Raw genomic sequence first — 26,365 nt, forward strand, 5'->3', positions numbered from 1 at the left:
GTTTAACAGATTATTATTGCTCATGATGTGGTTGGTTGATTGAGCTCAGTTGGAGGGATCTCATGTGGTTGTAGTCAGATTGTAGCTGGGAATGGAGTTACTTATTTGAATGAAGACGCAGCTGCACTGGACATCCAAGATGATTTACTTACCTGGTTTTGCCTGGCTATCAGTCGATGCTGGATTTTCGCTAGGAGCTCAGTCAGGGCTGTCAACTAAAGTGCCTGTACATGCCTCTCCATTATCTTGGGCTTTGCACAGGTGGCTAGGTTCCAAGAGGCAGGAAGCAGAAGCTGCTAGGCCAGTTAGGAGTGTTGTCTAGGCTGGGCATGGTGGCTCGAGCCTGTAATCCCAACACTTGAGGAGGCCAAGGCAGAAGGATTGCTTGAGGCCAAGAGTTTGGGACCAGCCTGGGCACAAGGCGAGACCCCATCTCTACAAAAAATTTTAAAAAGTAGCCAAGTGTTGTGGTGCACACCTGTAATCCCAGCTACTCTGGAGAATCAGGTGGGAGGATTACTTGAGCTCAGAGTTTGAAGTTACAGTGAGCGATGACTACACCACTGCACTGCAGCCTGGGCGACAGAATGAGACCCTGTCTCAAAAAAACAGTGTTGTCTAGTAGTGGCACCCATCACTTCCACTGTATGCTACTGATCAAAGTAATTACAGGGACTGCCCAGATGCAAGGCAGGGTGGTAAGACAGACTCTACTTCTCGATGAAGAAGTGACAAGGTCACTGAAGAGCAGTGGAATGGGAGACATTGCTGCAGTCATCTATGAAAGATTCAATATGCCACAATGAGGAAATCTAGTCTCAGAAGTTGTTTAAAAACAAAAAGGCCAGGTGTGGTGGCTTAACGCCTGTAATCCCAGCACTTTGGGAGGCTGAGGCAGGAGGACTGCTTGAGGCCAGGAGTTTAAGACCAGCCTGGGCAACAAAGGGAGACCCCATCTCTACAAATAATTTTTTAAATTAGCCACAAGTGGTGCCGTGCACCTGTGGTCCAGCTACTCAGCAGGCTAAAGTGGGAGAATCTTCTGAGCCTGGAGGTCAAAACTGCAGTGAGCCGTGATTACACCACTGCACTCCAGCCTAGGTGACAGAGTGAAACCCTGTCTCAAACAAAACAAAAACAAAAAACTAGACTGTCCATCCTAATCCTAAACATAATTACATAAGTTTAGTTAGTGGGTGATAAATGAAGTTCTTCAGACTTTAAATCCAATATTCATAGCCAGGCACAGTGGCTCACATCTGTAATCTCAGCACTCTGGGAGGGAGAAGCAGGCAGATCACCTGAGGTCTGGAGTTCAAGACCAGACTGGCCAACATGGCGAAACCCCATCTCTACTAAAAATACAAAAATTAGCCAGGCACAGTGGTTGCCACCTGTAATCCCAGCTACTAGGGAGGCTGAGGTAGGAGAATCACTTGAACCCTGGAGGTGGAGGAGATTGCAGTGAGCCAAGATCGCACCACTGAACTCCAGCCTGAGTGACAGAGTGAGACCCTGTCTCCAAAAAATACATTAAAAAATCCAGTATTCATGCAGGAAAATATTTTCAGTTCAGTAACATAGTCATTAAGTACCTACTTTATATTAGGCACTATGGCAGGAGCTGTAGACACAAAGATGAACAAGATCTGGTTTCTAGCCTCCAAGTGCTCACACTCCAGTAAGGGGGAAATAAAATACAATGTGATAAGAACTATTCTAAATTATTCTTGGCAAGGTGGAGGAAAACTTTAAAGCAAAGCTGGGCCATTAGAGTTAGGTGGAGTTTTGCCAGGCAAAAAAGCAATGGAAGGGAAGGGTATTATGTTTAGAAGAGACATGAGAGTATATGAAAGATACTTAATGCAGACTAAAATAAACTGAGACAAACATGTAGAAATGATAGATGAAGTATTTTCTAAGCTGTTTTTTTAAAATGCATAGCAGAGCTTCCAAGAAAGACTAAAGACAAAGGGACTGAAAACTAGAGTGGACAGGAAAATAGCCAATACAGTTACTGAGGGGATAAGGGAAATGTACCTTAAGGACTTGTTTTAATACAACTAAAGACAAGACTGGCTCCAAGTAGGAAACTGAAACCCCCAGTTAAAGCTGGGACCCTGAAAGAGCGACAGCCTTACTGAAAGAGGGAAACCATCAAAAACCCACCCAGGTGGTAAAAGGAAGAAGCAAGGAAGTTGGAATGCCTAGCCTTGTGGGATCAGGAGATTCTTAAAAATTCTGAATCCTGGGCCTGCACCTTATGTGAATTTTAGAATCTTTCTCAATGAGTGCACTTCCTGTATGGTCTGGAAAACATCACCACCCCCACCAAATCCCCAGCCAAGAAGGTGCATAAAAACTGGTCTCGGATCCACTGTCCACAGGTTTGCTCTGGGGAGACATGTGATGCAGGCAACATGGAACTCTACAGCCACCCACACCCTATAAAAACTCCAAAAGATTGTTTCAGTCAAACCTGCAACCCACGTAACTAATAAAATACTAGTATCCAGAATACATAAGGTACTGCCTACAAATTGTTTTTTCAAAGAAGACAACTCAATAGAAAGAGAAGTGGGGCCAGGCACAGTAGCTCACTTTGGGAGTACTTTGGGAGGCTGAGGTGGGTGAATCACCTTAGGTCAGGAGTTCGAGGCCAGCTTGACCAACATGGTGAAACCCCGTCTCTACTAAAAATACAAAAATCAGCCTGGCACAGTGGCATGTGCCTGTAGTCCCAGCTACTCGGGAGGCTGAGAGGAGAATTGAACCCGGGAGGTGGAGGTTGCAGTGAGCCGAGATCGCACCACTGCACTTCAGCATGGGCGACAGAGTATCTTGGAAAAAAAAGTAGGGGTGAGGGGAGGATATAAATAGGAAAATCCCAGCAGGTAAACATACTAATGGCCAATAAATCAATAAAAAAGTCCTCAAGCTTATGAGATATCAATGATAGGTAAATTAAAATTAATAGAACCACTCAACACTAACAAAATAGGGAAATGCTGGTAAGAGTGAAATTCACATAACCACTTTGGAAAAGCAACTTAACAACTGGTAAAGCTAAATACCAGTAATATTTCCTCCTTTGGAGAAATTAACACATAGGCCCAAGTAAACATAAAAAATACTCACTGCATTGCTATTGATTTATAAGAGGGAAAAAGTGGGAACAACCCAATAACCCTTCACTAGGGTAATGGAACAAACTGATATGCTCATTCAGCGGCATATTATACAGCAATTACAATGAATGAACTGTTTTCCGGTCAACATGGATGCATTAGTCTGGTTCTCCAGAGAAACAGAACCGGTAAGATATATAGATGAGAGAAAGAGCTTTACTATATGGAATTGGCTTCTATGGTTCTGGAGGCTGAGATGTCCCCAGATGTGCAGGTGATGAGCTGAAGACCCATGAGAGCCAATGGTATAGTTCCAGTCCAGTTCCAAAGGCCTGAAAGCCAAGAGAGCTGACGATATGAGTTCCAGTCTGAGTCCATGTCACAAGGCAGAAGGCTGATTTTCCACCTTAAAGACAGAGATTCTCTCTTAATCAGCCTTCGTGTTCTGTACAGGCAGGCCTTCGATGGATTGAATGAGGCCCAGAAATATCCTGATAGATACACCTAGAGTAAGACCAAATATGTGGGTTCCCTATGACCCAGTCAGGTTGACATGTAAAATTAACCATCATAGCCAGGTGTGGTGGCTCATGCCTGTAATCCCAGCACTTTAAGAGGCCAAGGTGGGAGGATTGCTTGAGGCAAAGAGTTTGAGACCAGCCTGGGCAACAGTGAGACCTCATCTCTACAAAAATAATAAAAGTAACCAGGTGTGGTGGTATGTGCCTGTAGCCCAGCTACTCAGGAGGGCGAGGCAGCAGGATCACTTGAGCAGAGGAGGTTGAGGCTGCAGTGAGCTACGATCAGGCCACTGCCCTCCAGCCTGGGCAATGGAGAGGAGACCCTATCTCAAAAAAAGAGGTCTTGCATATCATGATAGGGAATCTGTTATGGACTGCACGTTTGTGTCCTCCTCAAAATTCCAATGTCAAAATCCTAACCCCCAGTGGGACAGCATTATGGGACAGCATTAGGTGGGCTCTTTAGGGGGTCATTAGGTTCTGAGGGTGGACCTCTCGTGATGGGATTAGTGCCCTTATAAGACAAACAAGGAGAGCTTGCTTCCTCTTTCTGCCATGTGAGGACACAGCAAGATGACCATCTGCAAACCAGGAGGAGTGTCCTCATGATACACTGGATCTGCTGGCATCTTGATCCTGGACTTCCCAGCCTCTAGAACTATGAGAAATAAATTGCTATTACCATCTATGGTAATTTGCTTCAGCCACCCAAACCAAGACACTGACCTTGACCCAGTAGCCAGTGGTTCTCATCTATAAAGCCCAATACCTTTTGCATTTTTTGGTTTTTGGGTTTTTGTTTGTTTTTTTGTTTTGTTTTGTTTTTTTGAGACAATAGTCTCATTATGATGTCCAGGCCTGATTCAAACTCCTGGGTGGGATCAAGTGATCATCCCATCTCAGACTCCCAAGTAGCTGGGATTACAGGCATGTCCCATGGTACCCAGCCTTTGGGCTACTTTCTGTATTTACAACACACCCCCTACCTTTTTTTTTTTTTTTTTTTTTTTTTTAACTGAGACAGGGTCTTGGCTAGGCGCCGTGGCTCACACCTGTAATCCCAGCACTTTGGGAAGTCAAGACGGGTGAATCACTTGAGGCCAGGAGTTCGAGTTAACCAGCCTGGCCAACATGGTGAAACCCCATCTCTACTAAAAATACAAAAATTAGCCAGGTGTGGTGGCACACACACATAGTCCCAGCTACTCAGGAGGCTGAGGCAGGAGAACCGCTTGAACCTGGGAGGCAGAGGTTGCAGTGAGCTGAGATTGTGCCACTGTACTGCAGCCTGGGTAACAGAGGGAGACTGTCTCAAAAAAAGAAAAAAAAGACAAGGTCTCACTCTGTTGCCAGGCTGGAGTGCAGTCGTGCAATCATGGCTCATGGTAACCTCTAACTCCTTGGCTCAGGCAATCCTCCCACCTCAGCCTCCCAAAGTGTTGGGATTACAGGCGTAAGCCACTGTGTGTGGCCTTACAACACTCTACTATCCTGTGCAGACTGATATATATTCTGTTGTATCAGAGACTCAAACACTAGCAGCTGTCTCAGCCATTAATGGCACGATTTTCTGAAATGGTGAACAAACTACTGTACAGTCTTGCCTCCATTTAGTTGCATGCCTGCAGAACTGCACAAAAAACACTTTGTTTTTATGTAAAAGGGAGTTAGGTTATATGCTCAGATAATTATTATATAAACTTTTTTCACCTACCAAATATCTAGGACATCTGATAGTTGTGCAGGACTTAGGACAATTCGTTGTACAAGACTACCTCAGGGGCCAGGTACAGTGGCTCACGCCTGTAATCCCATCACTTTGGGAGGCCAAAGCGGAAGGATCACCTGAAGTCAGGAGTTCAAGACCAGCCTGGCCAACATGGTGAAGCCCTGTCTCTACTAAAAATACAAAAAGTAGCCGGGCACAGTGGCGTGCGCCTGTAGTCCCAGCTACTCAGGAGGCTGAGGTGGGAGAATTGCTTGAACCTGGGAGGTGGAGGTTGCAGCGACGTCACTACACTCCAACCTAGGTGAAAGAGCGAGACTCCGTCTAAACAACAACAACAACCAAACCTGAATAGCTGTTTTGGTGTGGGATGGAGGGCCTTAAGCAAGTTTACATACTCAAAAGAAGAGGGTGAATTAGAAAAGGTAATTAAAGGACCAAGGTCCAAGCTTGGTAACAAGACAGATGAAGGCAGAGACTGCAGGTGCTGGTGAGTTGTTCAGGGGATCAGCTATGGGCATATGCTGGACAAGGAAGCAGTGCAGGCAAAGGGGGCTGACGGATGGGGGAAAAATGGAATCAAGAGACCTGAAGTCTCCAAGGTCTAGAGAAGTAGAAATGAGAATATAAGAAAGTTTGTCAAAAAGGACTAATTTGATGCTGGGGTAGGAAAGGTAATATTTGAAAGTGGCACTGAGGATCTGGGAGAATGATGACCCTACTGTGGGAAAGCAGAGCAGGCAGGAGAGCCCTTGGTGACACGGAGGAGATGGGAGTAGAGGGGTTGAGGATATAGGAAAGTTGGTATGCATATATGCATGGATGGATTTTGGTTGGCAGGGTCTCTGTCACCTGAGCTAGACTGCACTGGCACGACCATAGCTTACTGCAGCCTCAGCCTCTTGGGCTCAAGTGATCCTCCAACCGGACTACAGGTATGCATCACCATGCCTGGCAAATTTTTCAAATTTTTTTGTAGAGACAGGGTTTCAACCATGTTGCCCAGGCTGGTCTCAAACTCCTGGGCTCAAGGGATCCTCCTGCTTCAGCCTCCCAAAGTGGTGGGCTTATAGGTGTGAGCCACTGTGCCCAGCCGAAAGTTGGTGTTTTAAAATTATAGAAGAGGTTTATGAGCAGGGGCAAAGGTCAGCGCAGTCTGCACATGAGTGTATGGGAGAGGACAGGTGTCCAGAGGGGCTGATATTCTGGTCAATCACCAAGAATGAGGTGAACCAGCTGAGCCTCAAAGCTCAAAATGGAATGGTGGCAAGGATCTCTCACTTCCTAATGAGGTCTTGAAAGCATTTTGTTTTCTTTCAAAGCCTTTTCACATCTCTGCAATAAAACCTCCAGGTAGGTTTCCTGTGCAGCAGCACAGTGAATCTATCCTTATGCTCTACTACACCCACTGAGCTTAAGGAGGTGAACTGTTTTACCATACGCTGCCCAACGGCCCTTCCTCTTGGGAACTATCCTCCTTTTTTTTTTTTTTTTTAAAAAGGTACTCAAATGTCAACTTTATTATTTCTATATAAACACTTTTGTACTGAAAACCATAAAAATAACAAAGTTTGCTGTGATTGCAATCCAAATTTTTGAAAGCCAGAAAATCTAGTTATTATGCTATAGCCAAACTACCTAATGCTTTCTTTATCCACAAGTAACTTTGCTTCAATTTCTCGATGTTGGGTTTCATCTCACTGACTTTGGGCTTCTAAGACACATGGGAATACTTATGTCGTCTTTGGGTCAAATCAAACAGTAGAGCTAAAGTTATTCAAATACATTCAAATGACACAGATCCCTTACAAATTACTAGTATCACAGTAGGAAGAAAAAGATACAAGAAGAAAAATACATCCTAGAACTCATTAATATTGTTGGTGTATAGTCTATACTAGCATAGAGTAGCTTTCACAACCTGCTATATAAAATTACCAGCAAGAAGAAAAAGGTGCAAGAATAAGTCTTATGGCTGAAGTGGCTTGGTGTCATAATTCCCTATTCTAGCATTCTCAGAAGGATCCCATCCGTTGGACACGCAGAAACTGCAGGGACATCTGAATGGTCTTGATTCCTTCCTAACTCCCTTAAGCCCAGTGTTTGTTAGTATTCTTTCACACGTACGAACTCTGCCGAGTAACATGTATCTGAATCTTGCCATCCTTTCTCTCTGCACAGACAGCAATGTTCTTACTCCTCTCCTCCTGTAAATCAAGTCATCTCTGATTTCCCTGAGGACTGGTGCTCTTGCAGCAATTCCATCTATCACTCGATGGAGTGAATCTTCTGATAGAGGGGAAGGGGATTCGTTACTGGCGTTGATAGTCAAGTTACTAAGGTTCTTTATCAACATCTCGGAACAGATTTCAGAGGCCCCTGAATCGTCCCGAGAATTTTCTTGGGTCAGCATTTGTGAAGACTCTGGGATGGAGGTTGGATTAAACTGCTGTGATGGGTCCATCTGCGTCTTGAACAACACTAAGCTTCTCCTGGATCTTTGAAACCGGGAACTATCCTCCTTTGCTGCATGCAGTTTGATTACAGTTGTCAAACAAGGGCCTCTACCCTCCTCGATGTAGAGGTGTACACGTGGCCATGCTGGCCAGAGTAACCAAATACCTAGATCCAGTAATCAGCCCAGGAATGGGCACTACCCAGAGAAAAGCTTCTTACAGAATTCTTTCAGGGGATTTATATAAATCCTGGGACAATCTTTCCTCTGAGATCATGAGGGTAGATACTACCCCTGGAGCTGTATATCACCCACTTCACGGGTGCTAAGGGCTCGAGATATGGTAATCCAGTCTATACCCAGAAAACTGGTAGACAAGGCTCCCCTTTTGTGGTTCATACACTATTTGGGTAAACAAAAAACACCAAGACACAGACATGGCAAAATATTTAATGTCTGTAGGTGTACCTCACACTCACATTGCTATTATGATTCAACAGCCTCCATAAACTGTCAAACTGGCACAGACTGGCAGAACCAGAGAAATTACAGACACTTTCTTCCAACAGAGTTTGAAAACCATCAACGCTCTAGTCCTGTTGACCTGGAAATGGTGGCAGGTGAAGTCTCTCCACAGCATGCCTTGGGCCTCTCTGCTCAGGAGAAAAAGCCCCCCAGATCTACAGGATTCCTGAGGTCTTCTGTTCTTCTGCCGCCTGGCGCTGGGCCCTGCGCTGCTGGAAATAGTGGTAGATTCCGACACTGCAGAGGTACCCCCCATACGCAGTAAGGAGCATCATGGAGGCAGAGAAGGTCTTATAGCCAATGTCAGCCAGCTGCTTGCCAGATGGCATCTTGTCTCCTACAAAGACAGATTGAATTTAGACCTGAGGATAAGGCCTCATCTGCATGGCCCATCTCCCTGTTTAAAGCCATTCCATATCTTCTGCACCCTTCTTGGTCTGTCCGCACTCTATACTGAATAGCCCCTATATCTAAGTAAAGTCTCATAAGGATACTGGAAGATATCATTTAGGAACTCTATGATTCAAAAGGACAAATAAAATCTGCGTACAAGATATAGAAACAAGCCTGGAACCAGGTGCCTCTGAATGTCATCAAAGCCAACACTTGGCCTTCCATGCCTGCGGAGAGAAGTAACGGGCATGGACCAGCCTGGACTGCTGGGGTTTGTTTTGTTTTGAGACAAGTTCTCACTCTGTTGCCCAGGCTGGAGTGCAGTGGCGTGAGCATGGCTCATTGCAGCTTCGATCTCCTGGGCTCAAGCCCACCCTCCCACCTCAGCCTTCCAAGTAGCTGAAGCTACAGGTGTGTACCACCACACCCGCCAGTTTTTCTATTTTTTTGTAGAGACGGGGTCTTGCTATGTATGTTGCCAGGGCTGGTCTTGAACTCCTGGGTTCAAGTGATCCTCCCACCTTGGCCTCCCAAAGTGCTGGGATTCTGTACAGGCGTGAGCCACTGCACCAGCCAGGGCTGCTCTAACTGGTAATATTCAGCAAGCATCAGTTTGTCTAGCTAGGAGGGAACTAATGGAGGTAGCAGAAATGAAATATTTGCAGTGAATTATTCTCTCTAGGAAGATCAAACGGGAATCTTTCAGGCAATATCCAATTTGTTTCCCCATAAAAACGATCTTATTCATGGTGGTTAGCTTTCCAAGTCAACATTAAAGCTTGTTTAAGCCATAATATAACTGAAATACTGTCAAAAGTACTTTTATATTATTTCAATTATACTTAACCTTCTACAGCATTAATTCTACGTTCTAAACTCAACACTAAGAACCTATCCCACAGGCTAAAAAGAAACTTACTGAGTCCCCAGCAAATTGTTAACTCACATTTGCATGAGATAAATTACCTCTAATTTAACTGTTCCCTGGATATTCCAAGCTAGGAAACGAGAAAGTTTAGTAGAGAATCCCTTACCTGGAACAAAATGTCCCTCAATTTGGGTCCATGAATGTGTTCGTAGGTGCTACTCTGTTGAGGGAATTGAAAATAAAAGATTGACTGAAATCAGTGAGATAGGTTTCTTAAAAGTCAAGAACACTACCTCAATAAAAAAAAATGTATTTTATATATGTTATATATATAATATATATTTTATATCATATATATTTTTTTTATTGAGACAGAGTCTCACTCTGTCCCCCAGGCTGGAGTGCAGTGGTGTGATCTCGGCTCACTGCAACCTCCGCCTCCCAGGTTCATGCCATTCTCCTGCCTCAGCCTCCCCAGTAGCTGGGACTACAGGCACCTGCCACCATACCCGGCTAATTTTTTGTATTTTTAGTAGAGACGGGGTTTCATCATGTTAGCCAGGATGGTCTCGATCTTCTCACCTCGTGATCCACCCGCCTTAGCCTCCCAAAGTACTGGGATTACGGCATGAGCCACCGCGCCTGGCCAAAAATACATATATATATATTTAAAGAAACAACAACCAGAGCATGGTTTCCGTCAAGGACGGGGTGGGGGTATGTGCAAGCTGCATGAAGACCGACAGAAATAGCAGCGAAAGGCAAGACTGTGTTCAGAATGCCAAGGTGGGAACGGGCGCAGTGGCTCATGCCTGTAATCTCAGCACTTTGGAAGGCCAAGGCGAGCGGAACACCTGAGGTCAGGAGTTCGAGAGCAGCCTGGCAAACATGGTGAAACCCTGTCTCTACTAAAAATACAAAAATTAGCTGGGCATGGAGGCGCTCGCCTGTAATCCCAGCTCCTCAGGAGAGTAAGGCACGAGAACTGCTTGAACCTGGGAGGCGGAGGTTGCAGTGAAGTGAGATTGCGCCAGTGCACTCTAGCCTGGATGACAGAGTGAGACTCCATCTCAAAAAAAAAAAAAAAAAGGTTAGGGTATGGTGGCTCACGCCTGTAATCCTAGCACTTTGGGAGGCTGAGGCGGGCACATCACAAGGTCAGGAGATCGAGACCATCCTGGCCAACAGGGTGAAACCCTGTCTCTACTAAAAATACAAATAATTAGCTGGGCGTGGCAGCGCACGCCTGTAATCCCAGCTACTTGGGAGGCTGAGGCAGGAGAATCGCTTGAACCCGGGAGGCAGAGGCCACAGTGAGCCGAGATCGCGCTGTTGCACTCCAGCCTGGTGACAGAGCAAGACTCCATCTCAAAAAAAAAAAAAAAAATTAGCCTAGCATGGTGGTGCACAGCTGTGTCCCTGCTACTCAGAGGCTGAGACAGGAGAATCTCTTGAACCCAGGAGGCAGAGGTTGCAGTTGAGCCGAGATTGCATCATTGCACTCCAGCCTGGGCAACAGAGCAAGATACCGTCTCAAAAAAAAAAAAAAAAAAAAAAGAGCCAGGGTGGAAGCCAAGAGGGGAGGACCCAAACATCAACCAATTCTTCAAATACTTCCTTGTTTTTCTCGCTGCCATACTAATTCTAGTTACTGCCAACAACCTTTTCCAACTCTTCATTGGTTGGGAGGGCGTAGGAATCATATCCTTCCTGCTAATCAGCTGATGACACGCTCGAGCAGACGCCAACACAGCAGGGACCTTCGGACCAGTCCTGAGGAGCCTCGAGAGAACTGGGCTCCAATAAGCCTGCCAGTGAGGCCTAAGAGGACTCTATTTTTAGTTTTGGCAGCTTGCTCTCCACTTACTGGCTCTCAGCACTGTAGGCAGAGACACTTAAAATCCCGCCCCTTACCACAGCCATGTGCACATACACGCCAAAGCATACACACAAACAAAACAAAGTCGAGAACCTGGGCAGGGCACGGTGGCTCACACTTGTAATCCCATGCTTTGGGAGGCCGAGTCAGGAGGATCACTTGAGGCCAGGAGTTTGAGACCAGCCTGGGCAACATAGTGAGACCCCATCCCCACAAAAAAATTTTTTTACATTAGCCAGGCATGGTGGCATGTGGCTGTAGTCCCAGCTACTCAGGAGGCTGAGGTGGGAGGATTGCTTGAGCCCAGGAGGTCGAGGCTGCAGTGAGCTGTGATCGTACCACTGCACTCCAGCCTGGGTGACAGAGTGAGACCCTGTATCAAAAAACAAAAAAATATGAAAGTAAAGCTCAGGATTCACTGGTTTAGAGGGATCAGACATAGGTACAGACATGTAAATGCTTCTCAGAGTAAACCCTAAGGGCTGAACATTGCCTTTGAGGCAGGCCTTGAGTGCGGACCCCAAGCTGAGCTGAGGCACAGCTTCTTTGAAATATAATCCCACTATGGAAACTGATATTAAGTAAGGTCAGAGGAAGAATAGTAAGTGACACAAGTTCAAGATGAGAAATGACTGTGTTCAGGTTTGAAATCTGAGGTTCTGAGGTTTGAAATGGCCCCAAGCTGTGCATGCAACAGTGAACAAAACACACACCCACGAAGTTGGACATTAAGGTAGAAAACACACACACCATGGAGCTGAATACTAAGCCCCCTGCAGCCTTCAACTTCCCTGTCACTTATTATTCCTATTCCCACTCATCACCCTAGCTAGATGCTTAACAATTATAGGACCACCTCTTCCAAGGGCTGGAGGAAAAGAGCTGGAAGCATTCACCAACCAACAAAAACAGGATGGTACAGCTTGGCTAGAAAAGTGACATAAAACCAACTAACAGACATAATCCTGCTGTCTACAACCTTACCTTCCCTCTCTCATCTTAATCCATCCTATGGTCTTCCCTAATACCCAATTAGCAACAACTCTTCAGGCTGGGCGCAGTGGCTCACACCTATAATCCCAACACTTTGGGAGGCCGAGGTGGGCGGATCACCTGAGGTCCGGAGTTTGAGACCAGCCTGGCCGACATGGCAAAACCCTGTCTCTACTAAAAATACACAAATTAGCCGGGCGTGGTGGTGATGCCTGTAGCCCCAGCTACTCAGGAGGCTGAGGTAAGAGAATCACTTGAACATGGGAGGCAGAGGTTGCAGTGAGCCAAGAGAGAACCACTGCACTCCAGCATGGGGGACAGAGCAAGACTCCATCTCAAAAAAAAAAAACAAAAAAACTTCTTCAGATTCTGAGCTAAAGCAGTGGTAGCAGTAGAAATGGAAAGGACAGATGCAGAAGTTACTTTGGAAGTAGAAAAAGATTTATCAATGGAATGGATTAGGGCAAAGCTGAAAATATTAATACCTCCAAGTTAGGAAACTTTATAGATTGGGATACTATTAACAGAAATAAGAAATGAGAGAAGAGGTATGTATCACTGTATATACAGGGTGGTGGCAGTGTCCATTAAGAAGATCATGTGGCCGGTGCAGTGGCTCACACCTGTAATGCCAGCACTTTGGGAGGCAAAGGCAGATGGATTGCTTGAGCCCACAACTTTGAGACCAGCCTGGGCAACATGGTGAAACCCTGTCTCTACAAAAAATAACAAAAATTAGTTCGGTGTAGCAGCATGCACCTGTAGTCCCAGCTACTCAGGAAGCTGAGGTGGGAGGATCGCTTGAGCCCAGGAGGTAGAGGTGCAGTGAGCCAAGATCATGCCATTACACTCCAGTCTGGGTGACAGAGAGACCCTGTCTCAAAAAAAAAAAAAAGAGGATCATGAGCTGGGTTTGAACATGTTAAAATTAAGATGCTCAGCCAGGCATGGTGGTTCACACCGGTAATCCCAGCACTTTGGGAGGCTGAGGCAGGAGAAATCGCTTTAGCCCAGGAGTTCAAGACTAAGCCTAGGCAACACAGCAAGACTCCATCTCTATTTAAAAAAAACAAAAACAAACAAACAAAAAAATGGCCGGGCACGGTGGCTCACGCCTGTAATTCCAGCACTTTGGGAGTACAAGGTAGGCAGATCACGAGGTCAAGAGATTGAGACCATCCTAGCCAACATGGTGAAACCCTGTCTCTACTAAAAATACAAAAATAAGCCGGGCATGGTGGCGCGCACCTGTAGTCCTAGCTACTTGGGAGGCTGAGGCAGAAGAATCGCTTGAACCCAGAAGGCAGAAGTTGCAGCCGCTGTACTCCAGCCAGGCGACAGAGCGAGACTCCGTCTCAAAAAAAAAAAAAAAAATTAAGATGCTCAACACAACATTCATGTGATGATGTCTATCAGGCAGATGGAAACACAAATTTAGATAGATCTTAGAAGGGAAGCTATGTTTCAGATATATATGGAGGTAAAGAGCAAAACCAAAGCAGAGGATAAGGACAGAAAGAGAGAGGCCAAGGGAGCAACAGTTTGAAGAAGGCAACAATTAAGGAAAAAAGGCAGGTAGGAAATTCCAAGGCCGGGCACAGTGGCTCACTCCTGTAGTCCCAGCACTTTGACAGGCCAAGGCAGGCGGATCTCCTGAGGTCAGGAGTTCAAGACCAGCCTGATCAACACGGAAAAACCCCATCCCTACTAAAAATACAAAAATTAGCCAAGCATTGTGGCACATGCCTGTAATCCCAGCTATTCAGGAAGCTGAGGCAGGAGAATCGCTTGAACCCAGGAGGCAGAGGTTGTGGTGAGCTGAGATAGAGCCACTGCACTCCAGCCTAGGCAACAAGCAAAACTCCACCTCTCAAAAAAAAAAAAAAAAAATTCCAGAAACACCTGGGTTTTTTTTTGTTTTTTTTTTTTTGTTTTTCATTTAACTACATCCCCCTTCCTGGTTGAAAATCACTGCTGTATCAAGTCACTGCCACTGATGGAGGTGTACTGTACCTTTCCAGTGTGTTAGGCTAGAATAAAAATTGAGAACCATAGCTGGGTGTGGTGGCATGCACCTGCAGTCCCAGCTACTAAGAAGGTTTGGGTGGGAGTCCACGAGTTTGGGGCTGCAGTGAGCTGTGATCACGGCCCTGTACTCGCAGAGCAAGACTGTGTCTCTAATATAATAATGATAGTAAAGAAGAAAAAAAAAAAAAAAGGCTGGCCGTGGTGGCTCACGCCTGTAATCCCAGTACTTTGGGAGGCAGAAGTGGGCGGATAACCTGAGGTCAGGAGTTCAAGACAAGCCTGACCAATACGATGAAACCCCGTCTCGACTAAAAATACAAAAATTAGCCGGGCATGGTGGCACATGCCTGTAATCCCAGCTACTCAGGAGACTGACACAGGAGAATCACTTGAACCCAGGAGGCGGAGGTTGCAGTGAGCTGAGATCGCACCACTGCACTTCAGCCTGGGCAACAGAGCAAGACTTCGTCTCAAAAATTAAAGAAAAGAAAAGAAATTGGGCACCACTACTGCAAAGTTAACTACTATGAAGACTGGTCAGATAGGAACACTGGGTGGGAACGGGTGACGAGGTCACCAGTAAGCCTAGGATTCCAGTCAGCTGACTGCACTGAAGTGGAATAGGTAGTATAAACATCAAGTAAAGAGCAATATAGACATCAAGAGCACAGATTCTTAGGCAGAGCCCCAGCAGGCCTATGAACCCCGCAAGATTCACATGTCTACCAGTTTTCCAGGACAGAGAAACATTTTTACAAGAATCACAATCTTCTTACCCCAAAGATAAGTACTGATGGGAGTGACAGGACAGCAGCTTCAGAAGGTAACAAGATTAAGAAAATTCTACTTTTGTTTTGCTTATTAATGAGAAAGACCTGAATATGCTTTTGTTTTGGTTTTTGTTTTGTTTTGTTTTTGAGATGGAATTTCGTTTGCACCCAGGCTGGAGTGTAGTGGCACAATCTTGGCTTACTGCAACTTTCGCCTCCCAGGTTCAAGAGATTCTCCTGCCTCAGCCTCCCCAGTAGCTGGGATTACAGGCATGTGCCACCACGCCCAGCTAATTTTTTGTATTTTTAGTTGAGATGGGGTTTCACCACCATGTTGGCCAGGCTGGTCTCAAACTCCTGACCTCAAGTGATCTACCCGCCTCAGACTCCCAAAGTGCTGGGAATATAGGCATGTGCCAGCGTGCCCGGCCCAGAATATGTTTCAAAGGGGATGAAGGTGGTGGCTAAACTGAGGATGCAAGAAGTGAGGTGGGCAGGATAGAACCAGATAGGCGATGGCCTAGGAAAATATGATATGCCCAGGCCGGGTGCAGTGGCTCAGGCCTGTAATCCCAGGACTTTGGGAGGCCAAGACAGGCAGATCACCTGAGATCGGCAGTTCGAGGCCAGCCTGACCAACACGGAGAAACCCCATCTCTACTAAAAATACAAAATTAGCTGATCATGGTGGCGAATGCCTGTAATCCCAGCTACTCCAGAGGCTGAGGCATGAGAATCACGAACCCAGGAGGCAGAGGTTGCGGTGAGCAGAGATCGCGCTGTGGAGATCGCGCCACTGCACCCCAGCCTGGGCAACAAGAGCAAAACTCCATCAGAAAAGGGAGGGAGGGAAGGGAGGGAGGGAAGGGAGGGAGGGGAGGGAGGGAAGGGAGGGAGGGAGGGAGGGAGGCAGGAAAGAAGGAAGGAAGGAAGGAAGGAAGGAAGGAAGGAAGGAAGGAAGGAAGGAAGGAAGGAAGGAAGGAAGGAAGGGAGGGAGGGAGGGAGGAAGGGAGGGAGGTTACATGCATGAGTAGAAGGATTAATCTTGGAAATAAGGGAAACTTTTGAGGTTAGCAGAGGAACACTTTCATCTGAGGGGCATCCATTTTCTCAATAAAGCACAAAACACTGGGTCTCCGTTATGGAGTGATAGGGTTGGGCTGCAGGTTTCAGAAAAATGGGAAAAAACATAAAATCATTACAGAAAATGTCTTAGGGGTGCAATTTGCAAGGGTTATGGCTTTTCTCTTGTTCTGCCTTCTAAACACAGGGGGACCTCAAGACTCAGGTTTCTCCCCTGGAAAACTCATTCCCTCAAATGCATCTATCATCTCGGCTTAGATTCGCCCGTTTTTAAAAATTTGTATAAATGTATGGGTAGAGGTGCGATTTTGTTACATGCATACATTGCACAGTGGTCAACTCAGGGCTTTTAGGGTATCTATCCATCACCATTTATCTACTTTTTATTCGGCACTTAGAGAGTAGTATCGGCCTGGTGCGGCGGCTCACGCCGATAATCTCAACACTTTGGGAGGCCGAGGCAGGAGGATGGCTTGCACTCATAGCGAGACCTTTTTTAAAAAAGAAAAATCTTTTTTTTTTTTTTTAATGCCCGGGCTTGGTGGGGCACACATGCAGCCTGAGCGACAAAGCAAGACCCTGTATGATATAAATAAAATAAAATATACAATAAATACAATACAATACAATACATAATGCTACCGAGGCCGCTAAAAAGAACATGGCTTCTGTCATACAGGAGCTTACGGTCTGATGGGAGAGGCACTGTGAGAGTTCAGACAAGAGCTCAGAGACACGGTGGGGGCTTGAGAAAACTTAGCAGAAAAGGGTAGGGGTGGGAATCGGGGTGGGAGTGGAACTGTCTTTTTAGAAGGGCGGGCTGGAGAAAAGCAGGGAGAGCATTCCAGGAAGTGAATGCGGTCAAGAGGTGGAGCTGGATAGCCGATATGCACGAAGGGTGCCCCGGAGAGCCACTCATCAGGACGCAGAGGTCTATAAAGGAAGGGACATTTGGAGTAGTCGGAGCGTGGAGGGTCCAGGCAGGAGTCGAGGTTTGACAAGATTAGTGCTGAGCTCTAGCAAGGCGGACCTACTGCTGCGAGGAGTTTGGGCTTGGGCTTGGGCTTGGGCAGGAAGCAGTGCGGCTCGCGGTCCGCGACACAACAGACGCGGGTGACTGAATTCAAGGGCACCAGGCCTGAAGACTGGGGGATGGGAGGACGCGACAAGCGGAGGCTGACTCAGGTGGGCGCGCAGGCAGCGGGACTGGCAGCCCCTGCTCGGCCCTAGCCGGCGGCGTACCTGGATGCTGCAGCTCCTTCGCGACCAACCGAGGCCTCCTCAGGCAGGCAGGGTCTCGAGGCCACTGTCTACTCAACTTCCCAGCACAGCCAAACGCAGCACTCGGAACCAGACACGTGAGGATAGCGTCCCTGGACAACCCTGAACGCCTCAGCTATTGGTGCGGAAACCGACTTTCTCCCGCCCACCTGCCGGGTTAGCCTCTAGGATTCGGCTTGCAGCGCTAGAAAGGGAACTGCGCATCAGAGGCGGCACAACTCCGCCCACTAAGGCGGGAGTCAGCGCCGGCCGTCAGTCCAGCTGAAGGCCGGCATTGAACTTCCGGCTTCCGGGCCCGTTATCCTTACTACGCATCCTCAGACGCGCTGTGGTCTCGGAGAGGCCCGCTGAATTCTGGGGGCTGTGGTTTCGCTCCCTCGAGGGAGGGTCTTTGACGAGCCAAGCTCTGGAACCGGAAGTTTTAGGATGCTAAATCAGAGTCAGCCAATCCTCAGCCTATGGCGCGGTGACGTCTCCAGTAGCTGGGTAGATTCTCGGAGCCGGCCCTCTGGAGGTGAACCGCGCGCCCCCTAGAGCCAGGCTGTGGGCCGAGTCCAGGTAGGGACCCGAGGGGCACCGCGAGGCCCGGACCGCCAAGGATGCGGCAGCTTGGGCCGTGACCAAGGAATGGGCACGAGGGATGAGTGTCTAACGTTTCTGCCCCGTGTGTGACCTCTCTTCTTTCAGGAGGCATGATAAAGCCCCTAAGAAGCGCCAGGAAGGCTGGGGTCAGCTTGCGGCGAGGGCGGGAGGGGGAGCTGGCGGGAGAGGGGAGAGAGAGGAGGGGACTGAGTGGGCACCGCCGCTGACCCCTGGAGTGGCTGCGATTATGGAGGAGGGATTTCTTTTTTTCATTTTTCCTACGGTAAGAAGGGAAACATACGTGCAATGATACACACCAGCACACGCACTGCCATATGCACTGAAGCTCCCTCTCCCAACTCTTCCTGTTTCTGGAAAAAACACACTTTATTGGGTAGACAAATAGGCCTGATGGGAAGACCTGAGTCACAGTGGACTAGGGTAGTGAACAAAAGTAGGCAAAGTGTTTGAAGCTTCCCCTTTGCCCCCACCTTAATCTCCTGGGGAGGCAGCTCTGGACACTCAGTGTCCAGACCTGGGCTCAGCCAGGCCTGGGGTGACTGTGCCCCTCACTCCTGCTGCCTGATCTGGGCAGCGCCACCCTTCACTGGTAAGACAGCATTCTCAAGGGCTAGGCGCAGAGAGGAGCCCGCCTCCGTGGTTCGTTGGAGAGTAAGAGGGTTTTAGCATAATGCTGGCCAGAGCCAGTGTGCCAGGTGCTTCCACACAGGAAGCCGAGACCCCTGCTGGACGGGGCGGGAGCCTCTCGGGCCCTCCGGACTATTTATAGCTAGAGGCCTAGGCTGCTGACTTGTGACATTCCCCTGCTGCCACCCCATCCTGGAGCAAGGCCAGTGCAGAGCACACTCCTCCTCCTCCCCTCCTGTTCTTCCCTCACCCCAGGGAGTAGGGTGGTTTTGATTTTCTTCCTCCTGCTTGAGTTACCTAGCTCCGGAGTTGCTGGTGTGGTCAGTACCTCACGAGAAGGCCCTCATTCAGCAAAGAGAGCTGCCCTTGGAATATTGGTGCCCACCAACATAGGAACCTGCTCACCCTTCCCTACCGTTCATCAGCCTTTGGGCCACCCTTTGGCCTGCTGGCTTCCAGATGCCAGGCATGGGTTAGCTGGTTACCCTGGCCGGTCTGGAGCAGCTGAGGAAGAGGTGCAGGGTTTGGGAGGAAGAAAAGGGTGGAGTCAGGGATGTCCTCTGGGGAGATAGCACAGGAGGGGCTCAGCTGACACCTCACCCAGCTGGAACTACTGAGAAGGGAGGCTGGGTGAATACAAAGGTCACAGGGAGCCGAGTGATCTGAGCCTGCTGTGAAAGGTATAGCTCTGTCAGCAGATTAAGTTCCTGCTCCCCAAAGAGGGTGCTGGTGGGGAGGGTGAGGGAAGGCTTGGAAAGGTCACACAGAGTGGGGAGGAGCTGGCAATGAACTAGGAACCGGGAAGTCCCTGGGGAGAATGTCAAGCCACTGGGCTAGAGATGCCAGCATGGCAGCAACTCGGGTGCCAGGGCAGCCTGGGGGAGGGGGAAAGGGGAGGACCAGAGGTTTCTGAGAACACAGATGTTGCTAGGAGAAGCTAGAAGGGGTTTCTTTGAGATCTTTGTATTTTGTTAACAAACACTGAGATCCATTGAAGCTGTGTGGGTCCTGGCAGAGGTCAGCAAAGGGGTCCCTGGGGTCTGCATCAGCTCAGAAGCCCAGACTCCTCCCTGACAATCCTTGCCTCATCCCTTCTGTGGCTGAGATACTTCTTCAGCCCTTTAACAGGATTCCTGGTCTGTGTGAGACAGCCACTGGCAGCCCCTGCCCTGCTGGCCTCTCCCCCAACCCTTCCCCTCATACATCACCCCCGCCGCCAAGCAGGCAGTGCTGGAGCTTGATTCCATCCCTCCCAGAGGACACGGAGAAAGCCCCACATCAGGAGAGGGACAGGGCAACTGCATGTCTGCAAATGTGGTGGCGAGAGGCTGCCAGAGGCTTGACAGTTCAGAATCTCCAGGTGTGTAGCTGGGCCCCATAGCCTCCTATCCTCCAGTGAAAAGATGCACAGAGTCTGCTCCCTGGGAGTCCTGGAGATCCTGGTGACTAGGTACCGCAGGCTTCTGCTGGTCTCCACTGGGGTAAAGAAGTGGCCTGGCCTGGGCCCTGGCCCTACTCACATATGTTCTGGATGATTCTGCAGGCAGCGGATGAATTCACCCACTGGCTGGCCCTTGTAGCACACCTTGTACACAGCCATGAACAAGGGAAACCTAGATTGGAGAGGCAAAGGCTCAGCTTAGCCTCCCACTCCTAGTCCACTCTACCCCCACCCCCACTCACTACCTAACCTTCCTGTCCCCTGCCCTCCCACCTTGGAGCTCGGGGAGGCTGGCTCTGAATTTCTACCTGCTGAGAATGTGAACTTCCTAGCCCTGGGTTTAACCTCAGATTGCTGATTGCCCTGCTCCCTACCGTGTTGAACTGGCCTGCATGATTCTCTGGCTTGGATTTTTTGTGCCAATTCGGCAATGCACTTTTGTTGTTGTTGTTGTTGTTGTTGACACAGAGTCTTGCTCTGTCACCCAGGCTGGAGTGCAGTGGCGTGATCTCAGCTCACTGCAACCTCCACCTCCCAGGTTCAAGCGATTCTCCTGCCTCAGCCTCCTGAGTAGCTGGGATTACAGGCACGCACCACCATGCCTGACTAATTTTTGTACTTTTAGTAGAGATGGGGTTTCGCCATGTTGGTCAGGCTGAGCTCGAACTCCTGACCTCGTGATCCACCCACCTTGGCCTCCCAAAGTGCTGGGATTACAGATGTGAGCCACCATGCCCAGCCTTGAGCAACGCACTTAACCTCTCTGAGCCTCAGTGTCACCGACTGTAAAATGGGGCCAGTATAACAAAGGAGTGAAGATATGATTGTGTATGTAAAGATGTAAAGATGTAATTAGGTATGATGTGAAAGTGCTCAATAAATACCCATTTCCTTCTTCCTGTCCTTTTGCCCAGCTGCTCCCTTTTCTAGACTTTACCCTGACCAGTCATGAGTGGATCTTCTGAACCTGTTTCATACTCTTTTCTTCTAGGAGTCTTTCTCAGACCAGCACAGCTCTGCTCTGATCAGCCCAGTCACCCCCGCTGTCTTTCTGAAAAGGAGCACCTTGAAGCAGAGCCCATCCTTCTCCTTACACCTCAGCACCCAGAACAGGATTCAGGGAACAGATGGGTTGGCCTTGGGGGAGAGACTCAAACGGGGTGATGGACAGAAGTGGGATGAGCTTATTCCTGCTGCCCCAGAGCTCCAACCCCAGAGCAGAGGACAAGGAAAGAGGGGCACAAAGGGATCCAGGTAATGTAGTGTGAAGAGCACTAGACTGGAAGGAGTTCAAATACCGTGAACTAGCTGGGGGACAGTGGGCATGCCAGATTCTGCAAGCTCTGGACTCTGTCTGAAACATAAGGTAACACTCCCCTCTCTGTCCACTTCACAGATTTGTGGCAGGTTCAGGAAGATGATGAACAGGGCGAGCACTTCTGGCCATGGCTCCCTTAATCAGTGGGGCTGTGGCCAACACTTACTTGTCCACCAGGCCCTTGTGCTGGAGGATGCTATGTAGCTCCCGGGCTGTCTCGGGCCCCTGCAGTTTCTGCCCATTCAGCATCTCTTTCTCCAGCTGCTCAATGGACTGTGCAGAAAACAGGATGAGTGGATGGAAAGGGGAGAGAAGAGTTGTCAGTAGGGGGTGGAGAGACTGGAGCTCAGATGAGAGTGGGGTCTTGGGAGGAAAAGAGGGATGGGGACGTTCACAACAGTCTTAATGTTTGTGCTCCAGAGATGCCTCCTGCCAAGCACCTCTACCTGGATACCTATAGGGCCCCCCCTCTGTTCTCCCTTCTCCCAGGGCCCACCTTTCCTGTACGCGCAAAGGCCTCAGCCACTTTCCGGTTCCGTCCTCCATAACAGGTAGTGATCAGGTCAGCAACACCACAGCTCTCCAAGAAGGTGGCAGAGGACACAGGGCCACTGCAGAAGAGCTTGGCGAAGGCTATCATCTCCATGAGTCCCAGCCGGATCACTGCCGCCTTGGTGTTGTCGCCAAAGCCCAGGCCATCACAGAAGCCAGCACCCACGGCCACTACATTCTTGAAGGAATGGAGGTCATAGGTGAGAAAAGACCCCCTCCTGTAGGCCCCATGTGGCGCCCCCTCATGCTCTTTTCATCAGCCAGGACACCCACTGCATAAGTGAGGTATAGTGTGTGGGCTTTTAGAAGCTACTTCCGCCTCTTGGTTCCCCCTTGCTGCACCCCCTTTCTTAAGCCCTGCCCCATACTCCCTCCTTGAGGACATTTTCTGAAAACCACTCTTCTCTCTAATTGACCTTCACATCTATGACCATTCCATTGTATAGCCCTCAAGTCAACAGCTGTCCAGGATTCATAGTTCTGGCCATTTGTCTGTCTGGGTGTCATGGATGTCTTGTCTCCCATTAACCCGGGCATCTCCTTGTCCCCCTAGACCACCTCCTGGAGCCAGAGGATAGGGAGTCCCACACAGGGCTAAAGTGGGAAAGGAGCAAGGGGGTCCACGGTCTGATGATGAACAATCAGCCGGCCCGAATGGCCCTGGCCTTGCTTCTGCAGCTCCTCCTGTATGGATGGGACATGGTAGGAAAGGGGAACCACTGCTCAATAGTGAGAGCCTGGAGTGCCTGCAGGCAGAGCTCAGCTAGGCCTCCTTTGGGGCCTTCTCCTCACCCCATAGCTGCCTCTGTGCCCCTCTCACCTTTAAGGCTCCACAGATCTCTACTGTGTCCACCTCTTGCACCACTGTGATACGGAAATTGGGTGTCTGCATCAGCTCTTTCAGAAGTTGTCCCTGGGCCGGGTCCTTGCAGCCTAAAGTGAGGAGGGGGCAAGGCTTTGAGGGAAGGACTCTGTAAAAACTATTTATTTTATAGAGATGGGGTTATCTCTCTGTTGCCCAGGCTAGACTCAAACTCCTGGGCTTAAGCGATCCTCTCGCCTCAGCCTCTTGAGTAGTTGGGACCACAGCTGTGCCACTGCACCGGCTCTCAGGGAGGGCTCATCACTGTACTTCCCTAAGCAGGCCCTGCAGCCCCTTCCCTGGGGCTGTCCCAGCCTCCTTCACCTCTGATGCTTGGATCTTCCTTTCTCTGCCTTATGGGAAGGAGATGGCTAAGTGGGGTTGGGGCAGTTTGGGGAGGGGATGCAACTAGATGCACTCTGTATGTGGGTGGCAGGGGGCTCTCACCAATGGTTGTCTCACAGAACTTCTCATCAGCCACCTCGCTGGCAATGTTGGCCCCCATCAGCACACTCATGGGGATGCCGAGGCGCTCCCCAATCACTTCGGAGATGAGCTTCAGCCCATTGGGGCCCTCGTCTACCCCCTGAGCAAGGATAGAGCTCAGGCCAGGTGCCCTTTGTGCCCATCTGCGGGCTTCCGCCTAGAAATTCTGTCCTTTCCAAATCCATTGCTCATCTGTGTCCCTCCCCACAGGTCCTGCCCCGTTCCTAGCTCAAGTTTGCTGTGAGGAGGCCAGACAGCATGTGACAAACTGCCCTGCCACATACCCTCAACCAATCTATCTCTCCAAGGCAACAGGTCCCCTCCACATCCCTAGGCAACTTCACCTGACTGCCCTAACAAACTGCCATTCAGTGACCAGTCAGTGCTCCAAACCAGCTACTCTTCACACTTCTCAAACCAGCCTGCTTCTCATATTCCCCAGGCATTCCTTTACACCTCCCAAACTCCCTGAGAGACAGGACCTCCAAACCAATCTCTTGTCTCCTCCCTTCAGCCTCCCTTCCAGTGACCCCCAGCACCTCACTGCTTTCCTAAGCCTCTCCAGAGTCAACTTCCTCTCTTCTCTGGCAAACTCTTGACCTCCGTCTGCCATTTCTGTTCTTGCTTCACCCACCCTGAACCCCACAACGGTGAGCCGCACCCTCCCCCATCCACATGAAGGTGTCCCTGGCACCTTAATAAGAGACATGCCAATGGTGTTTGCCTTCAGGTGGCCCTTGAGCTGGTCACAGATCTTGCGGATGAACTGATGGGGCACCACAAAGATCAGGATGTCAGCATCCGCTGCAGCCTGGACCACATCTGGGACAGCCACCTGTGGGAGTGACCAAGTGCTCGCGGGCCTGGCAGACCTCCCCTAGCCACTGTGGAACCCCATTCAGGAGATCTGGGAGCCAAAGAGTGAGGCTGGTAGGGGGCAGGAAGGCTTGTTTGAGACTGAATCTAGAAGGACTGAACTTGGAGGAATGACACTCTACTCCCTCGCCCCAGCCACCACGCTCTCTCCCTCCAGCTGTCCTGGGCTCTTGAGGACTCCTGGAAACCTCATCCCAGCACTCTCCTATCCCTTGGCTATGGGACAGTGCGGGAGGCCAAAAGCAAACTGGGCTTGGCAGAAGAAAGAGCTCAAATAAGATTTCATCACCCAGCTCCTCAGGGACCCCAGCTGGAAGGGGGAGCCTCAGCTTTTCTGCTCTCTTCCCTGCTTCCCTTTTCCAGGTGGGGAGAACCACGTGGGTTTGACCAAAGACCGTAAGTCCAAGGAGCAGCCTCCAAGTCGGCTAATCACTCAGTGAATGAGTAACAGGATTAGTGCCTGAGGCAGGCACTACCGGACCCCAAGTCTGGGAGCCCAGTCTTTGGCTGCCATGGAGACCAATTTGTTCTCCCATCCCTTCCCCACCCACCCGCCTGGCAGCCTGTGAGGGGAAAGCACAGGTTCTCCTCAGTCCTCAGGAAAGGGCCCAGAGCAGCCCTCCTGAGACCTTCCCAAGTCCTGCCGCACCTGAAGTGGCCCCCTCAGCAGGAGACACCTGTTGAGTAAGGTCGGCTCCGACTCCTGGCCCTCCCTTCCTCTCCCCGTTCCTTGCAGGGTGTTGGGGCTCACCACATTTGGGGGCAGCTTGTGCCCTGGCAGGTATTTGACATTCTCATGCTGCGTGTTGATGATCTCAGTCAGCTTTTTGCCTCCAATGTCTTCCTCAAACACCCACATGGTCACCCGTGGGTCAAACTGTGCCAGCTGGGCTGCATTGCCACCCACGATCTTGGCGATGGCTGAGCCCCTGGCAGGAGGGGGAGCCCGGGAAAGTACAGGAGGAGGGAACAGTGGCAAGAGTTGGGGCAGCGCCCCACCTCAGGATCTCACAGCAGCCCCCCAGGCTGTTCACCCCTACCTTCCTTATCACCTCCACTCCCATGTCAAACATGTCCCCAGTGACCTGGCAGTAGAAGGGAGACTCAGTCTCCTCACCCTTTGCTACTAGAGAAGGGAGCCCCCCTTCCCATCTTCCCACCCCCAAACTCAAGCAGCTCTTCACACAGAGCGCTCTGGAGACGCCTTCCCATGGTGAACAGGTGCAGCTGCCCAGGCGGGCGGGGGCCAGGAGAGGGCCGGGCACCCTCTGTCCTGTGCTGCTGTGATAGAAGATAGCAGCAGGGGCTTTTCCCACCCATTCTGCCTCCTACCCACCTCTGTCCTGGGGGGCCTACCCTTCCCCCATATCGCTTGACAGAGCCGCTTACCAGTTCCCGGAGCCTACAATGCAGACTTTCTTGCTAGCCATGGTGCCGCGTCTCTGCCTGAGCCGGCTCAGTGCCACACTCCCTAGCTCCTCTGCCGGCTAGGAGCATTTAACTCCACCACACGTGGGTGCAGCCAAGCCCCGCCCTCCAGGGGTGGGTGGGGAGGCTGGTGCCCAGGGAGATAGAGTCTGGCAGAGCCAGGGAAAGGAGAGACAGGGTACAGACAGGTGGGGAACAGGAATGGGGCAGAGACTAGGCCCTGCTTTTCCTCCTGGGCTCATCGGCTGACAGTGCTGGCAAGCTTCTTCCCTTGGTCCCAGCCCAGCTTCCCACCCCCTCCCCACCATGGTCTCATTTTGAGGTCTGCCAAGAAAATAGCCCAGATAAGGAGCAGGTGACTGGTCTCCCTCACTCCCTTCTGTCTCCCAGCATAAAATAAATTGTATTTAGCTTCAGTAGCAGCTAGGGGAATGCCTTTCAGAGGTAGGCTCCTCCATGACTCCCTATCCCACACCCTGCCACATACCCTCGCAGGACCCTGTTCCACAATTCTGTCCTCTA

At 49.7% G+C, this 26,365-nt stretch overlaps 3 protein-coding genes across 4 annotated transcripts; all 3 read right to left on the minus strand.

Annotated features, from left to right (window-relative positions):
• Positions 1 to 1,866: 1,866 nt before the first annotated feature.
• Positions 1,867 to 8,147, minus strand: LOC105492853 (developmental pluripotency-associated protein 3-like). Its single transcript, XM_071071748.1, has one exon. The coding sequence runs from the start codon at positions 7,837 to 7,839 to the stop codon at positions 7,345 to 7,347; it is 495 nt and encodes a 164-aa protein (XP_070927849.1). The 5' UTR covers positions 7,840 to 8,147; the 3' UTR covers positions 1,867 to 7,344.
• A 117-nt stretch (positions 8,148 to 8,264) lies between these two features.
• LOC105492852 (cytochrome c oxidase assembly factor COX14) lies at positions 8,265 to 17,833 on the minus strand. Of its 2 annotated transcripts, XM_011760127.2 has the most exons (3): positions 17,612 to 17,812; positions 9,783 to 9,836; positions 8,265 to 8,692 (listed from the first exon to the last, which is right to left on the minus strand). In XM_011760127.2, exon 3 carries the CDS (start codon positions 8,682 to 8,684, stop codon positions 8,511 to 8,513), a length of 174 nt encoding a protein of 57 aa, XP_011758429.2. In that variant the 5' UTR covers positions 8,685 to 8,692; positions 9,783 to 9,836; positions 17,612 to 17,812; the 3' UTR covers positions 8,265 to 8,510. The 2 variants fall into 2 exon arrangements, with proteins under 2 accessions (XP_011758429.2, XP_011758430.2); XM_011760128.3 differs by lacking the exon at positions 9,783 to 9,836 and having other exon boundaries at positions 17,612 to 17,833.
• Positions 17,834 to 18,600: 767 nt separating this feature from the next.
• Positions 18,601 to 25,915, minus strand: LOC105492851 (glycerol-3-phosphate dehydrogenase 1). The gene is made up of 8 exons (XM_011760126.2): positions 25,805 to 25,915; positions 25,167 to 25,344; positions 24,234 to 24,374; positions 23,501 to 23,639; positions 23,012 to 23,124; positions 22,136 to 22,369; positions 21,806 to 21,912; positions 18,601 to 20,493 (listed from the first exon to the last, which is right to left on the minus strand). The coding sequence occupies exons 1-8, from the start codon at positions 25,843 to 25,845 to the stop codon at positions 20,397 to 20,399; spliced, it is 1,050 nt and encodes a 349-aa protein (XP_011758428.1). The 5' UTR covers positions 25,846 to 25,915; the 3' UTR covers positions 18,601 to 20,396.
• Positions 25,916 to 26,365: the final 450 nt, after the last annotated feature.

This window comes from Macaca nemestrina, chromosome 10 (genome assembly GCF_043159975.1).
Source record: "Macaca nemestrina isolate mMacNem1 chromosome 10, mMacNem.hap1, whole genome shotgun sequence".
Lineage (NCBI taxonomy): Eukaryota > Metazoa > Chordata > Mammalia > Primates > Cercopithecidae > Macaca > Macaca nemestrina.